At 41.3% G+C, this 17,160-nt stretch overlaps 1 protein-coding gene across 1 annotated transcript in view; it reads right to left on the bottom strand.

Moving 5' to 3' along the window:
* LOC103899993 (multiple epidermal growth factor-like domains protein 6) overlaps nucleotides 1–17,160 on the bottom strand; it is a 188,632-nt gene that overhangs the window by 53,296 nt on the left and 118,176 nt on the right. Inside the window, 3 exon segments of the mRNA XM_019472408.1 lie at nucleotides 2,404–2,526; nucleotides 7,195–7,320; nucleotides 14,195–14,317. Of these exon segments, the coding sequence (XP_019327953.1) occupies nucleotides 2,404–2,526; nucleotides 7,195–7,320; nucleotides 14,195–14,317 (372 nt within the window).

Below are 17,160 nucleotides of genomic sequence, written 5' to 3'. Positions count from 1 at the left end.
TTTACAGTATCAGCCAAAGCAACTTGTTTATTATTCCTGTTAAAAAAGCAATGGCAAAAGAAGTCACATGAAGAACTCAGAAGAAAGTCCTATCTCCCAGTACCCTAAAACTACCACTAGGTCCTCAATGCCTTTATATTTAAATTAATGGAGCAGGAAATAGCTGATTATTTTCTGAATGTCAAATGATTTGGATTAAGTGGTGGCTGGGTTTCAGCAGGTATGATGGAGACAGATGTTCTCTGTCACATCCCTGAATCCTGCAGCTTCTTCTACAGAAGTCCAGCAGGGAGGCACCTACTCCGATCAGAGGAGTTTCACCCCACCTGTAAGAAAAGAAAAAAGGTGAAGAGCTGTAGGTGGGGAGACTGTTCTTCACCCAGTCCTTTGTCAAGCAGTCTGCTCCTCAGCTTTACACTCGCTAGTCTGTATTTTGGAGTTAAATGTCACCAAAGGCACCCATCTTCCTAAAAACCTAGTGGAAGACCATGAAAATATTTTAAAGGAAGAGTAATTGGGAAAAAAAACAACAAAAGCTCACACTAAATACTGCTGCTGTGGAGCACAGCTGCAGAAAACACCAGCCTCCTTGCAAAGACTGGCATTATCTTAGACGTGGCAAACCCCTAACCGACCTCCTGCTCCTTCTCTTGTTCTGACATTTTGCTTGCAAAATACAGATTATTCATCGCAATGCTTATAGTTCAGTCTCTCGCACACAGGAGAGAGTAGTCTGGTGCGCATCTCCTCACCTTTTACCACAGGAAACCACTTCCTAACATGTTTTTTTTCCTCTATATGTGTTGTAACCAGTGCCGTATTCATGGCCCCTTGTACTTGAACACAAGTAGCTCTACGAATGCAATCAGCCTACTTGCAAAAAGAGGCCCCAGGCAGTGCAAAAACGACACACTGACTCATGAAAATTTCAGGATAAATGACAGCTTCTCTGAAGCAGCAATGTGAGTAGCTGCTGTTTAGAATAAAATGGGTTATTTCTCCTTTTTCTGTAATTAATTGCCACTTTGCAAGTAAAGTATGTTGGTGAATGCTGTAAATGTTCTTTTCTCTTTTTCTGCTTTTTCAAATAGAAAAATAACAAGTTGGAAAACTGAACCGCAGCCACCATCCTGCACATGTTTCTCCATATCTTGTAAATACAGCTAATAGCTAAAGTATGGCACTTTAGTTGCCTTCTGTCTCCTTCTAGTTCAGTTTCCAAAGACTCAAATACCAGCTTGAATTTTGCAAAAGACGTTGAATAATTTCTAGGAGAAAAAACAATAATTGTAAATCCATAGTAAGACATGATGCTTAATGATTCAAGACTGTTGCCATGAGGTCAGGAAGAAAATTTGTTCCAATAGATAACATTGCAAGTTACCTAGTGCTTTAGTTTATACATAAATTAACAGAATTGTCAACATGTATCCAAGATAAAATGAGTAACATGCTGACCCTAGTATTAAACCCATTGCTGTTTCCATCTATTAATCATCAGTGAAGTGTCTACACTACTTGAAAATACTTTGCTTTTTCAGTAACCTTACTCATGAGTAATCCCAGTAAGAGGGGAATCACTGAGGTGTGCAATGCTACTTGCAGAAGGGCTTACAGGCAACTGAGTAAAACACTCAGGGTAGGAAGTAAGTACTTTGCAAAGCACCCAGTACTCTGTATAGGTAAGACAAGAATTTAAGTATGGGCAAAATTTTGGCCAAGTTTTCAAGAGGAGTTGTTTAAAATTAGTGTCTGAATACATACCCTGATCCCGACAAGGCTGGTAAAAAATCTGTGCACCGTGAAGTCCACAGGTGCTTTGCACTTCATAAAACTAATGAACTATCTAGCTTCCAAGCATCACATTGAAAGAGAAAAGCAAGTATTTTGGTCTCTAATTCCCCCACATTTCAGGTCAGAAATGCTTTAGATCCTTTTGAAAATCCCAGACTAAATACAGGACTTTGGAATTCAACTTTTTAAGCTCCTCTCTTTGCAAGTCTTAGGCTTCATGATTTCTTCCTTCATAGTAGTTTCTCTATTAATACGGAAACAGTTCTCCAGCCAAAAAGCCCTTTGAATTCTAAATAGCTTTTCAGTGACCTGGTTCAGAGTGTTACTTGAACCAATTTTCCAGGAGCTGTATCTGGGGCATTATTTTAAAGGGACCCTACAAGAATAACACTACAGCATCTACAAATCCAGTTGCTGGAAAGCATGATTTAAGAGACCACAGAGTAATTTTCATTACTAAAATGGTCCTTCAAGACTATTGGCTGACATAAATATCACAGAGAGAAACGCTGTTTCAAAATGCATACATATTCCTTTCCTTTCAAAGCTCAGTAAGCCAGAGCACTGATTGATACCTTTCTTCACAGCAAATAGTCCATAGTTTCTTACCTAAACAGGACTTTTTGTTTGCAGAAAGATAATGCCCTGGATGACACTTGCATTTTGCAATTCCTCTCTCATTTTGACAGATTTGTGAGCATCCTCCACTCCCATTTGTGCAGGGGTCTATCACTGAAACCAATTAGAGCACACTGTCAACTTAAAGGTCACGTTTTTGTCTGTAAATGGTCTTACCTGCCATCGTTACAACTAGCAACGAAGATTACTGTAGCTGTAAGAGATTAGACTGGAAAAAAAAAATATTCGACAGAATTTGGTGTATAGTAAAGCCGTTGTTTTTCTGTGTGCTATTTTCTCTCTTGCTGGACAGCCTTTTTCATAGAGCACCAGCAATGCTTTAAACAGTGGGAAACTGGGCTCGTATTACACCTTGGATGTAGGACAAGAAAAGTACATTTTATCCTTTTTTTGCCGTAACTGAGCAGATTTCAAGAGTTGCTCTAAACAGTAGCAATTAGCACTCCAATATGTGTGAACCCACAAACACATACAACGGTGGAGTTCGCCGTGGAACAATGTGTGTTTAAAAGTCTCTAGAGGAAATAAATGCTGAAGAGCCCCAAAAGACCTCATTCAATCTAAAAACATATGCCATTCATGTTGTACATCAAGATTTTTTCTTTTTTTGAACAATAACATACCATTTTTCAAGGATAAGCCGGCTGTAAGTGGCAAGTACTTAGAAACGCTATTTATAAAGTGTCTGCAGAAGTCTCCACCTCAAAGATTTCACTGTGTTTTATGGGTTTATTTCAGAAACACGTACCTGCTGGAAGTGTACTGAAGTATTTGCCCAAATAAAAACTTTGCACACACAAAAATAGACCTAGTGGGACTGTTTGGACAGGTCTGATTTGAGTTAAGAGCCAGAGTTTTCATATCAAAATCTGGTATTCTGCCCAAGGTTGAGGTTTCATTTTGGAGTACTAGTTACACTAACGTGCTGGTGAATAACATTACATAGGCAAATTTGGAGGACGCCTTTGAAAATGTGTCCTCTAGAGTTCTTCTCAGTTTCAAATAAAGCTTTTTAAAATTTAAGCCTATTTCTGTACATATCAAGCTCTAATTCAGTTTTAGCATTTTACTAATTACTGTCTGATGTGAGACATTTGGCCAGTATTCCTCACTTGCCTCCAGCCTGACATCTCCTTCACTGGCCATCTCAAGCTCTGTACAAGCCAACTTCTACAGGGGCACCAGTAGGAAAGTCACCATCAGTTCAACAGCAACAGCAGTGGAGTCAGGGTTTTGGTAACCCTGGGGAACTGTTGAAGATGTCTTCCTCTAGACCTTGCTGCTTTTCTCTTCCAGTGGCTAACCACATACATACATAGAGCTATGCAGGAGAAGGGAATAGGAAAGACAGACCTCTATTTTATAGAGATACATTTAAATATGGGGTGGGGTTTTTTTAATTTCCTCCAATTTTCACTTTTCTGGATAGCCAGTGGCATTTTCTGCCACCATTCGGCAAAGGAGAACATTGCCCCAGAACACCTTCAAATTCCCTCGTTTCACCTCCTGGCATCTCAAGAACGTAACCATTCACGGCTGCAGGCTGAGAGTTTGACCTGACAGTATTTAAAAAAAAAAAAAAAAAAAAATCACTGTTAAGGATGTAGAACTGAAATTTTCTGTTGGACTTTCAACATGATAGGTTGCAAATAGGTTTCCAAGGGAGAGCAGCACTTCACCCTACGTGACACTCTCAAGGCTGACAACTTGGCTCTGCAGTTTGACAATTTCTGCTCTACAAAGGATTTAGCTTCAAGCAAGAACTCGTTCCTTGCCGATATGAAATACTGAGTTATTTGCTGATTCTTTTTGTATTTGGATATATTAAATGAAATCACTATCAAACAGCATGTTAAACCTGCATATTATAAAGGTTTTCAGATCATCTAAAGCTTTAATTTGAGAATGATTACAGCATACAGTAAAACTTGTGATAGTCTGTGACATGACAACAAGCAAACAACAAATTATAGGGTAGATGTTAGTAAAACATAGTAATTCGCATAAAGATAGCAGCCTTGGAAGTCCTTAGACAAGAGAAAAGTTTGTAAAGGGAAGATCTTCAGGACATAAGGCGACCACTGATTGACGTGTTTTCCACTGACATATCTGTTCCTTCCTGGTATAGGCAGGTTTCAGGAAAAGCTAAAAATAACTCATTAGTGTTCTTTTTCCTCCACATTTGGCTCTTATTGTTTGACTTAATAACTTTAGTGGATAACAGACTCCATCCTACGAAGCTCTATTCCAACACTAGTTAAACACTATGGCAAAAAATTTACTGGAATGGTTTCATTTTCTAGATGTCCTAGGACATCCAGGAACCTCATCTGAAAAAGCCATGGTGATGCATTGATCTAGGATGGCAGCAATGTTCTTGGTGAAGTGTGAATATGGGCTCTGCAGGTGCTGTGGACCTTCCAGACCTTCACTGCAGGGTTGTAAAGAACAGGGTCTCCAGTCCTATCTGCCATGACCTCTAGAGCATCTAAAGAAAGAACTGGGCCTTATCAAGTTAATTTTCTTGCTCACAGCAACCATGACTTTACACTAGGGAAAATATGAAGTGGTAAGGAGTAAAATTTCCTTCTCATGCAAGGAAGGTTAGGGGTGGAAATAGCATTAACTTATAGAAGGGAAGCTCAAAGTGGCTTGAGAAAGGTATTTGTTCTTACCATCCCTGGATAACCCAACAAGGAATTCACTCTAGCAGACATCTTATACAGCCCATTCTCTTGCACAAGTATCACAGCCACTGCTGACCACATCCATACATGCCTCACCCCCATCTCACCACTTTGATGCCACACCATCTCATCAGTTTGCCTCCATGCTGAAGGCTGCACCACCCTGCTAGGCTTGGGTGTTTCTGTACGGCCTTTCAGGGCTATGGGGTGCAGCATTACCTCCCAAGGAGTCAGCGAGGACGATTCCACACCTGCAGCACAGCTATGCCTGCTGTAGTAAATACCCTCATGATGCTGTAGTTTCTCCATCCAAACTAGCGCTACAGCAGCCATCCTTTCTGGTTGGAAATTGAAAGCAGCCAGGCTCACCTCCTCCCACCTTTTCTACTTAAAACATCTCTAATTGCCAACTCAAACGTATTCATGGCCACTTTATGCTCATTTGTTCCTGTAAAAATCTTGTCGATCGGTTTAACTAGCACTTTTGTCTCCCAGGTGTTTATTCACTAAGGTATTTATGGGAGAAAAGCATCCTACTTGGTCTTCATTTTGCCAGCTGAGCTCCCCTTGAGACAGATTCCCTTTCCTCTGACCACAGCTGTCCTCCTGGAGGTGTTGCGCTATTATATTTTGATTTACACCACCCTGAACACAGGTAACCAGGCATACACGTGAACTCCTAATAAGGTCTCACCCGCAGACAAAGCTGACCTTGCCCCTTCTCCACTGTTCAGTAATTACTGGCTGGTGATGAACTGCTGCCTTCGGTGGGTGGCTGACCCTCATCAGCCCCACCACGCGAGGGAGTGAATGGCCACAGCTGCCTGTGCAGCGGCAAAACCTCACCTATTAGGGGACCGAGCCTGCTCATTTTGCTGCTGAGTTGAGCCAGGGCACAAAGTGGCACATGAAGGTTTGAACTGCTCCATGACCACGACCACCCAAGGGACAACTCCCACCCGACCAGGCATCGCCACACTTAGACCCTGCCAATCCAACCTCTGTCCCACCACACCACTATTAAAAACACCAAAAACTTTTATGCAGGGGTCCACATGCCCAGCTGGCTTGGCCAAGGACATCTCAAGTGCCAGAGGCAGCGAAGGAGCCGTGAAAGGTTTGGAAACAGGCTGGAGAACAGCGGAGGAAGGTCTCTGACACCCTCTCCCCACTAACGCTCCTCTCTTCCAACTCTTTCTGACAATCTCAGGGACAAAACGTGGCCACCCCATGAGAGACGGAGAGGCGAGCTGGCTGCGGATGCTTGCTGAAGCGCAGCGTGTGCAGTCTCTGCGGAGGGCAGGACTCAGGGAGGCCAAAACCGAAGGCCAAGTGCTCGTTGCACACAGCATGAGTTGGAAGCAAGCTGAACAGCAGGATTTACTTACACTTTATACACAGCATATAAAATCTCCGAGCAGAAGAGGAGCCATATGGAAGCGGTTTTGTGACAGGAATTCTAGTGCAATAAATCCATAAATTTGGCCCTACCTTTCTCTGGCATATTCAAGGGTACCATGTGTGCGCGCTTGTGTTGGGGAAGGGGGAGGATTTGCCTTAAAAACTGATGAATATGTTAAGATATATGAGGAAAAAACCCAATAATCAAACCCAAAGGTAGCATTTCTGTTCTGCTTGTGAGAGTGTTTGCTTAGAAACCTGAAGGGGAGGATAAATGAATCAGACTGCGATTAGGAGCAACATAAGCCAAAAGCAGATAAAGAAAAGACTTTATGTAGAATAAAACATATTCTACAGGCCAACTCTATATACAACTTGGTAAGTAATAAAATATTAGAATTAAAACATTATTAAGTTCCTAACCTATGTCATCATCGTCAGTGTGCAACAAACAGCCAGGAGTCTATGAGGCCAAAATCTTGTTCAAAGTTGTGAACCAACATGAACTTCACACCTCAAACACGTGTCATTTTAATGCTGTTAATAAGCAATTCCTAAAGCTGCTTTTGGCAAGCAGGGTGAAATATGGATGAATACAGCGACCCAAAGCACCATCCTGGGTCTTTTAAATTGCCTTTAATGTGTGTCTCCAGGCAGGTAGTGCAGGACTTACCTTCACAGGATTTGGCATCCCTCTTCAGCTGGTAGCCTGGCTGGCACTGGCACTTGTATCGGTCTTCACTGAGCTGAACGCACTCCTGCTCACAGCCCCCCTTGTTAACACTGCAGTAATTGATGGCTGGAGCCAAGGAAACATTGAAGGAACACATGTCAACAACCCAAGAAACTTATTTCCTATTTTAAATACATAAATAACAGTAAAAATGCGCAAACCTTGCCGAACAGCTTTCATAAATGCACCTGTCCCCATCCCCTGTGTGATTACTCTCCCTTGCATTCATGGTGCTTGTTTGACACAGCGTCCCATGTCAGTGAAAGCCCGTGATTCCAGTGAGAGGCAGGTGAGATCTAAGAGCTGTAATGCTGACTGAAGTACAGCCACCCTTTGATCTGACAGCAGCAAAGCACTTGAGAATCTACTGAGGTAAGGAGGGAAATAAAAAAGAGTGGCCCCACTGGCACCTTCCCATTGTTTTTTTTCCTGTCCCTGCTATCGTTGATTTACCAAAAAAAAAAGACATTTTCTTTCAGGCTGATTTCCTCAACCTCATGCATAGGAAGCTGCAAATGACAGGAGTCACAAGCTCCACAGGACAGACTTACAAAGTAAACCACAAGGAACAAGAGGCTCTTTAGTACATCTCTAAAGATGCTTCTTCTTTTACCCAAACAAATTAATATTCGTTTTTGTTCAACATATATCCCCGGCCTCTGGAGAAACATTTCTCCTCCTGCCAAAATACGTTAACACACACCCACACCTATTCGCACACTGCATATAAAAATAAGATAGATCGTCTGAACCTGTTATTGTGCTGTACGTATGTAAGTGTGAGTGTGTGCATGACTGCATCTATATATATTTTAACAGCAGGGATATATTATGTTCTCCGTGAGTAGCTGGGAAGACTATTTGGTCCTTCATGGAAGGCATGAAACTCTGGACCCAATGAAGTCAGCAAAGAGCTTTGATATTTATTTTAGGAATATTAATATTAATTCATTTATCTGTAATAGACATTAAGAAAACATTAACCACAAAAGCTGCCTTAGGATGCATTTGACCTTATGCTACCAATTAGCAAATACTTAGTTTGTGCAGTCAAATCTGTGTTAAAAAGACAAAAAGAAAAGCAAATTTTTACATTATCATGGATGTATACACAGCAGTAGCCAGGAGACACCTCGCTGCACCCTGGACCTGACCCTGGCTTCTGATCTCCATGGGTGTCTGCAAACCTCCCGCCCGGTTAGTGATGTAACTTGAAAGCAGCTCGATTTCTACACGGGAGACAATGGACCCAATACACTCAAAGCTTCCTGCTTGCTGTACATTTGTATCCAAAGACCTGTTTTTCAGCAAGAATATTCAAATAAGATGAAAATATTTCAGAAAATGAAAAACGCCTTAAATCGGCTCCAAGCAATAGAATACACATCTCAATTTTTAAAAGTGCCATCTTCTCTCTCCTTTTCTGGGCATAAGCCAATTTGGATGTAAGGAGATAAGAAGCAACCTGCCGTACCAAGAATTTTGGAGGCTTCGAAGCCAGCAGGGGACGGACGTGAACTCCTGCGCTGAGAGCTTGCACTGGTGGGGCCTTGCAGCCTGGCCCTGCATGGGTCTCTGCCAGTGGCTGGGGAGCGAGGGATTACTCCAGAGCAGCCGCGGCCAGGTTTATCACCCCTGCTGCCGAGGCATCACACGGGCTACGTGAGGAGGTACCAGACTGAATGAGAAGAGTGCCGGGGAAGGAACAGGACAAATTATGCTTGTGCTGCCAGATGCCGGCAGCACATCTTTGATCAGAAAAAGGGAGAGACTTGGCATGTCATGAGTCTAATTCCACCTCTCGTAACGGGGCTTGTGGCTGGAGGTCTGAGCACGTGCCTGGGGTTCGGGCAGAAATATGGCATGCACTCCACTTTCAAAGATTTACTCTTGAAGTTTGGTAGAAAACCAGCCCCGCTGCTGAGTCCTGACAGGCACAGCGGTATGGGCCTGGCCCCGGCTCTTTGCCGGGATGTCTGGGGATAATGTCTGGCGATGCTGAGCGAGGGAGGCAGCATCGCAGGAAGGGGGACGGCGGTGGGAGGTACCCCACAGGAAAGACAAAGATCTGCTGATGGTTGAGAAATATACATTATTTTTTATAATAATGCTCATATTTTTACAAAAAAAACTGAGTATGAAGCCATAGTTGGATGCATACATGACAACCATGGGGTTAGAACATGCAGTCTCTCCAAGACTATGTTTTCCATCACCTTAAATCCAACCTTATCAATTACAAGAAATGTAACTTCAGACATACTGTGCTTTTACTTATGTGGAAAAACACAGATTATAGATTTGTAGAGATATTTTCTTTTGTTACTTCCTCTATTAAGAGCCTCAGTGTGCGAAAGTCTCCATAAAATCCCGCATCTCAACAGCTTTTCTGCATAAGGCAGACATCAAAGATAACAGCTGGCACCAGAGATGAATCAGGCTCTGAAGACTGTGCTCTGCTTTCACTTCCAGGAGTTCAAAAAAAGAATAAATTCCAATGAAGACAATGAATTTACATCAAGCCAAAAACACAGCCCGATACTACAATAAACATGTTCTCTGTCTGAGTTTCTGCTTTCCAGACACCAGTTGGTTAAACTTTAATGAAGTTAAATTCATTACATTAACATAATCAAGGCATTAAAAACAAAAAAAATTGGACAGTGTTACCTTTGGTTATTCTAATTACCTAATTTCTAGTGAACGTTCAGTCTGGCACATGTATCTAAATATGAATTCAATATGAACAAAATTTCTGAGACAAAAAAGCTAAGAAAGAGAAGGAGCATTGAAAAAGATGGGATTCTGGCATGGCACAAAGTATCAGAGATCATCAAAGGATTCAAGAAGAAAGCATTTTCTTTCACACACTAGTTATCACTGAACAAGACAACCCATTTTAGAGGTTGTTTGCCTTAGAGTACGAGCAGAAATTTCTAATGAGAGTAGGAGGAATGACAAACAACAAACAGATTTCTTCAAACCATGTATTTTGAGGATCGTACCAGTGGTGGAAGGATGAACCACCAGCAGTTAGTCAGGATCCCAAACACACTGTCATGATGTGGTAGGAGGACCGGACTCGCTGGAAAGAGCTTGTGACAGAAGTTCAGTAATCTTCCATGCAATCACATAAGAAAGTAGCTTATCCCAGGTTTTTGACTCTTCAGATGTAGGCTGAGTATCTTATAAGAAGATAGATCCACTTCCTTATGTATGGGAGACTTCCAAGCCATCTAGGCTGCAAAATCTGCTTCCCCTCAAGTGACGTTGGCCCTTTTGCTCCCAGAAACATAGGGTTGCCAAAAAGAAAAAGAAGACGTGGAAAGAATGAACATAACAGCAATCTGGACTGGGTTCATCTGAAAAGCCTGTCTGAAGGGATGCTTGTTTCTTATTTCTGCAGCTGAGATAATCACCTTCCATAAACAGTGCATTTCCAGAACGTAATCCCTTTTTATTCTTAGTACGTGGGAGAGATCGTTACATCCTCTAAAGTATCCAAGGAAGAAATATTATTGCTAATGCAAGCCCTACTTGAAACGCTAGATGTTCTGCTTAGCTGCACCAGGTCAGGAGAGAGGTGCATTATTCAGTTTACTTCTTGATCGGATGAGTGCTCAAAACTGAATGTATAAACCGGTGTAGCAGAAGAGGCAAACTCGCCATCCCTAACGGTCAGTGCAAGCAGTTAGTGCTAGGCACTCCTGGATTACTGGTTTATATGAAATGCTTCTCTCTGTCCTCATCAATTAGTAACTGTCTTGTGCTCCAATGCATGAGAGCTTATTATATCCATTTATTTTGGTGTCTTGTCTAAACAGCTGAAACAGAACTCAATATCCTCTGCTCAGTATTGTGTATATCCATTATCATGATAGCAGTTCTCTCTGAAACTTAATCCTGTCTCTCATCTTAGGATTTATTTCTGTTTCTCCTCGATAATTTCTGAGATACTGCAAACAGAACTGAACATTGTATTAAGTATTTTTAATAACTTCTTGTGAATACTTACATTTGTGAAATGAAAACTTATTTTCTGATAATATTTGTAGCTAGGACAAATCCAAACTGAGCTTCTTGATTATTTGTGCCATGAGAAAACTTTACTATTCTATGTCCACAGAAGGTTTTACATATTACACAGGTAAATTCATTTAATTGCCATAATACCTACTTTTTGCATTTATCATTCAGTTCTCTCGCTCTCTTCCCCCCAAAGCCACTTTAGTCCTTTTTTGTATAAAATTCCCTCTCCACCGCAGCTGAAAATGAGACTATTCAGAGAGAGTAACGTAACTCAAACATCACGTCTTTCACTTCTGGGTCTTCCCTGGTCAGATCTCAGAGAGATTAATTTCCCTCTTTTATTTCACAGAAAAACACTAGTGTTTCTAGTTCAGTATAAACCACTCTGCTTTTACGTTAATTTTTTCCCTTACGCTAGTGTTTCCTTGCCCATTCCTTCTCCAGCTAAGATAATCAAGAAAAGATTGAGACTTCACCATATTTTTAATTGCAGTTAATTACCAAAACACTGAAAGTCTCTGCATGTGGTAAACCCAACAAACCTAAAAGGGTAAGTTAAGTTCTTTAAATAAAAAACATTATTCTTGCAGCTTGAGCACTAATACATCTTATGTTCTAGTTGCATCAGTAAATTTATTGCTGTGATAATACCAGAAATGACTGATGACATATTTGGCTGATGTTAAGCACAACCAAGGGACTTTGTGCAAGAACCGAGACAATGACCAAACTGTGAGTGAACTTATTCCGCAGATGTGGTCCGACCATACTTAACTGTTCTTCTCATATTACCTAAAATCAGGCTTAAAAATTTAAACAAATGACGTCCTTTTCTTCTTCCCAAATGACAGAACATTTTAATCCTTTTTGCAGAATTCAACAAGTTGACTTTTGTACTGATTTAAATGCAACACAAGGACAGTATACTTACTATTATTATTAGCAACATGCAGAATTAACTCTGCATGTCTTGTTTCAGGGCTCAGAGTCCAATCTAAGAAACGCAGGCTTTATTTTTCATGGCAGAGCTGCTAATCCTCTCCACAAGCACATAAATGGGCATTGTGTCACGGGCTGAACTGCAGAGCTCCATGGTGCTCTCATTTACATAACCATGCATAGGGTAACGCCATACTATAAATCAGTGGCTTTTCACCCGAATCTGAAAAACAGGGCATAGCCTTTGGGATCATATCCACCCTCTTCCTACTGTTTTCTAATGCCTGTTTCTTGGAATGGGATTCCTCTGACAGTAGGTGTCTGTCAGTACAACTGCACGCATCGTTCAGATTAGCAGAGCAGTTGCCGAGGTGAGACCCGCAGCCAGCCCATGCTCTATTTTTAATGTCGGCAGAAAGGGAAACACATCTACAAGCGAGCATTCATGAATTGAAGATCTTCAATATGGGAGCTTTAAAACTAATTTAAAGAGAGGCAATCAGTTTGGTTTGCAACTTCTTTTGTTATTGGCTTTCATGTGTTGTCTTTTGCTTAGGCGTGCCACAGAGGAGTACAGCACGGGTTTTGCTGGCTGAGCAAGGGCAATTCGATATCAGTTGTAACAGAGATGTTACAAACAGGATTGCAGCGGATGAAGATGTATCCCTGATGTACAGGAGCAGTGCAACCTTTTAAAGACCGATGTAAATAAAGGAATGGATCAAAGGGCATAGGACTGCTGTGGGAACAAGGAGCTTTTGCAAATCTATAGCACCCTAATTATCAGCCCACAGCATGAGCAGAATCTCCGGAAAAGTGCTCAAAACTCTGAGCTTCACATGCATGGGCACCTCCTACGTGAGCTAAAAGGATTAGCACAAACTAAACATTCATGTAATATGCCTTGGAGGAGAGTTTTCAGCCCACCCCATCCATACTTCTTACTGTGCCTAATACCTACAATGTAAAACAGACCCAAGCAGACAGTTCTGCATTACTGTTTTACCTAAAAAATTCAATATACAGCAAAGGCTGAAGAGAAGAGATGAAGGAGAGGGCTTCTTCTCTTCATGCACTCTCTGAAAACCAGAGAAGACCTCTGAGTGCATACTTAAACATTTCATTAGCCTGTTAGAGCTCCCTCTCTAGCTACAAGTCCATACCACCATATTCTCAAATGTATCTTAGTAATACACAAATTTGGCCTCTGCTCTTGATCCTCCCAAGAGGATTTTCTGCTCTGCTCACTGTAGCACAGTCACAGAGATTTTACTTCATCATCTCACCCCTCGACCCACTCAATATCCTCCTGCCTCTGCCCATGCCACCACCTGGGAAAGCCTATGGGGTCCCAGTCTGGGCAGTCTGACCTAGATGGTAACCTACTGTAAGGTTAAATCCAACTTCAGGGTGGCAACCACAAGCTTTTATTTTGTCTTCATCACTGAAGACACAAGCTGCACTTTGGGACTGCTTGGTTGGAAGAGCAGAGTTGTGCCAGGCACCTGTGGGCAGGAGATTTCACTATCCTCTGTTTGTACCTCTTCAGAAAAAACAGGCAAAAAGACTAAGTAAGAGGAAGAGTAATGGGGGCAGAAAAGCCCAGGGCACGGCTGGAACATGGAGGGGGATGTGACACAAAAGAAGAATGCTCAGAATTGGAAAAACATTTTCACTGGAAATTAAGACCCCCTATTCCTTTAATGCCTGCTGCAAAACAGAAGAAATTTTCACAAGATTGCATCACCAAAACACGGGACACCATCACCGCTTTGTTCTCAAAAAAGGAACAAATTTGGAAACACCTGAATTCTTGCAAACTACTTGAACTGGAAGGGATACCGACATCCTTTATGAATTAGGCAAAACTCAGACTGGGGAAGTCTACAAACCTTTGCACTTAAGCAAAGACTAGTTTAGCAGAGAATAACACATCTTGAAGTACGTGAAGTGCTTTGTAATGTTTACTTACCTATGCAAGTGCGCCCATCAGCATGGAGCCTGTATCCCGCCCGGCACTGGCAGTGGAAGGAGCCATGTGTGTTGACACAGCCTTGCTGGCAGCCACCATTCACCACCGCACACTCGTCCACGTCTAGAGGGGGAAGGCAGATGACAAGAATTACAAGACAGCCTCAGCAAAGACGTACCCTGGTTCTCCTGGACGGTACGTAACTCATACATAATGCAACCACTACACTCAGACTGGGTTTTTGTTTACCTCTTTTCTGCGCTGTAAAGAGAGCAAATAAAATTGAAATTTTATGGTGTTTTTCAAAGTTCCTGCAGGCACTGCCTCTGTAGTCTCTACTTCTGAAGCCCTCGTTAATTAGAGTGATCCATGACACGGCTGTTTCCTCGGGGCCAAGAGAAAAATACAGGGAAAGAATTAGGGTAAGATAACACATCTGAGCTCATAGGTACCACTGGTCAAACATTTGGCTTTCGTAAAAATTTGCTGTGTGAAGATTTCCTTTTGCATCAGGCCTTTAATGCTAGCAGCAGGTGCTCGTGAGGGTACAAGCACATACAACTGACATAAATGGGAAAAAGCCATGCAAGAGCAGAGCCCATGTTTTCATTACATTTTCAACCACTGAATACACAGAGCTTAGGCATTACATTTAAAAAGAATGATGATTTTGTGCCACATTTTCTGTGACTCATCCCTTGAGCTTCCTTGTGTTCACCTGAACTTTCCATAGCATCTTCTCAGACGATCTCCCAGAAAAGTGCTGTGATTTCTTGATGATACCTTTTCCCAACCTAAGCAGGTATCTTTCCATATTATACATCTTAGGGGATTACATTGAATCAAATGAAGAGGAAAACTAGCATTAAACCAGCTTGAGAACACTGCTGTAATGTTTCATCTGAAAATGATGGACTATAATGGACAAAAAAGATCAAGAACAGTTTAAGCAAACAGGTGAAGGTTTAAAACAGACCCACAAAACTGAATTTCCAAAAGTACCACATAAGCAGTTTCTGCACCTTTTCAGCAACACTGGGCTACTGTAAATAGCATTTGATTGGCATGTTGACACCATTACCTTAAAATTTGACACAGAATTCATTGAAAATAACGGTCAGTTAGTCCATTCCCTGACAAAATTTCACCTGGTAGATGTTCGCCTAGAATTTTTCTGTCCTTTCCTTAACAGTCCCCAGGGATGGCAACTCCACGTCCCTCCATCTCACCCAGGGGCAATGCTGGTACCAAATTATCCTGACCACCGAAGACATTCTCCTCTTGCTGAAGTCAAACCTCCCTCCTGCAATAGGCATCTATAAAGAACCCCCTTTCAACATTAAAGACTCCCATTGATTTAAGTGCTCTTTAGATCATGTTCTCAAATCATCTAAGGGATTTACCCATCCAAACACACCCAAGTGGGTGTGGATGAGGAGACTGGGATTTAAAGAAATAAAAAAGTGACTGCAATGAGAGGCAAGTCTGCAATTGGTGCTGCGGGGAAGCGAGCTGGCAGTGGAGCAGAACACAGCAACACAAAGAGGTTTTTTTCCTGCCCTTCCCATATTGCACTTGAGGAACAAGGGGACTGACTTCCATATTTTTGCTGTTGATGTATCTGTTTTGCATTTAACTTTCATGGTTTACATTTTTTTTATGCTTTTATGTTTATTCCATTCTAGAAAATCTAATCAAAGTTAAATTAAAAAGGAAGTTTTAAAGACGACTTGGAAATGCACAGCGTCCTGGTCCTAAGGAAATATATTTATAAAGTTAAATTTTAATATTTCACATGTGAATTTCACCTACCTAAAATGAAGTCCTGGTGTTGACTAGTGTTTAAATTCAGACCATTTGCTAACGTGTGCCACTTTTTAATCCTTCTGCTATATTTGCTGTTTTATTAGACTGTATACTATGTGTATTTCCTACTGCCTGGAGACATCTGGAATACTCTTTTTTCAAACAGAAGTTTTGCTTTTTTTTAATGTAAACAACAAACAGAAAATGTTATTCATCTTACTGAATTCTATAGTGTTAAGAAATAGCCTGCTGAAAAATGCCAGGACAAAATCAAAACCAGGAAACGATTTGTCTTGAGTATCATAGAAATAAAATAAGCAAAAAGGCTCAGAAAAATATAACAAGGAAGCAGCTGAACTATATAGTACATCACATTCTAGTATTAAATATTAAATATTAATAGTATTAAGTATCAAATATCAAATACTGGGAGCTTCAATATACGAATTTTATAGGCTACAATCAGCTACAGAATTTCTCTAATATACCAAATACGGTTTTAAGTTAGGATATCAGCACTTACAAAGGAGAAAAAAATAGTCCAGCTAATAAAAACGTGCACTTGGAGTTAGCTCTACTTGTTAGTCTCTGTTTGAACGTTTAAAGAAGTGACTTGGTTTACAGGGAAGCCCCGCACCCAGCAGCACCTGCACCAGCTCCAGCTCTTCTTTCAATGGCATTTCCCTTGTGCTGGCACATCCCAAAAGGCCGTAAGGCAATTATATTGCTGAAAGGCAATATAATTAAATGAAAAATAAAAAACTCTAAAATACTTGTATATAGAGCTAATACCTAACCCCACCTCAAGACTCCCTGCCACAACTGGGGAAAAAAACAGAGGTGAGATCAACGAGCCTGCAGTGCAACTCCACGACCATCTTCCCAGGATGCCATGTGAGCGGCAAGTTTGATGACAGACAATTCCTTCTAGTCTCAGGCTTTCTCTGCAAGATCAATATTTTAAGGATTATTTGTTGAAAGATTCCTTCACATACTACAGATATAATCACAAGAAAAATGCAACACCCAGTTGCCTTTCAATGTCTCCTACTTCTCAAGGCCAGGAAACAACTTTGCCCCCAGTTACAGAAGAAAAATGCCTTAATTATTTTGTCTGGGGAGCAGTCTGCAAAGTAGACACTAATCTAAATGCATGAATT

This window comes from Aptenodytes forsteri, unplaced genomic scaffold (assembly GCF_000699145.1).
Source record: "Aptenodytes forsteri isolate BGI_AS27 unplaced genomic scaffold, ASM69914v1 Scaffold179, whole genome shotgun sequence".
NCBI classification, from domain to species: Eukaryota; Metazoa; Chordata; class Aves; order Sphenisciformes; family Spheniscidae; genus Aptenodytes; species Aptenodytes forsteri.
Note: the sequence above shows the minus strand (reverse complement) of the source record. Positions and strands in the feature narration are given on the sequence as shown.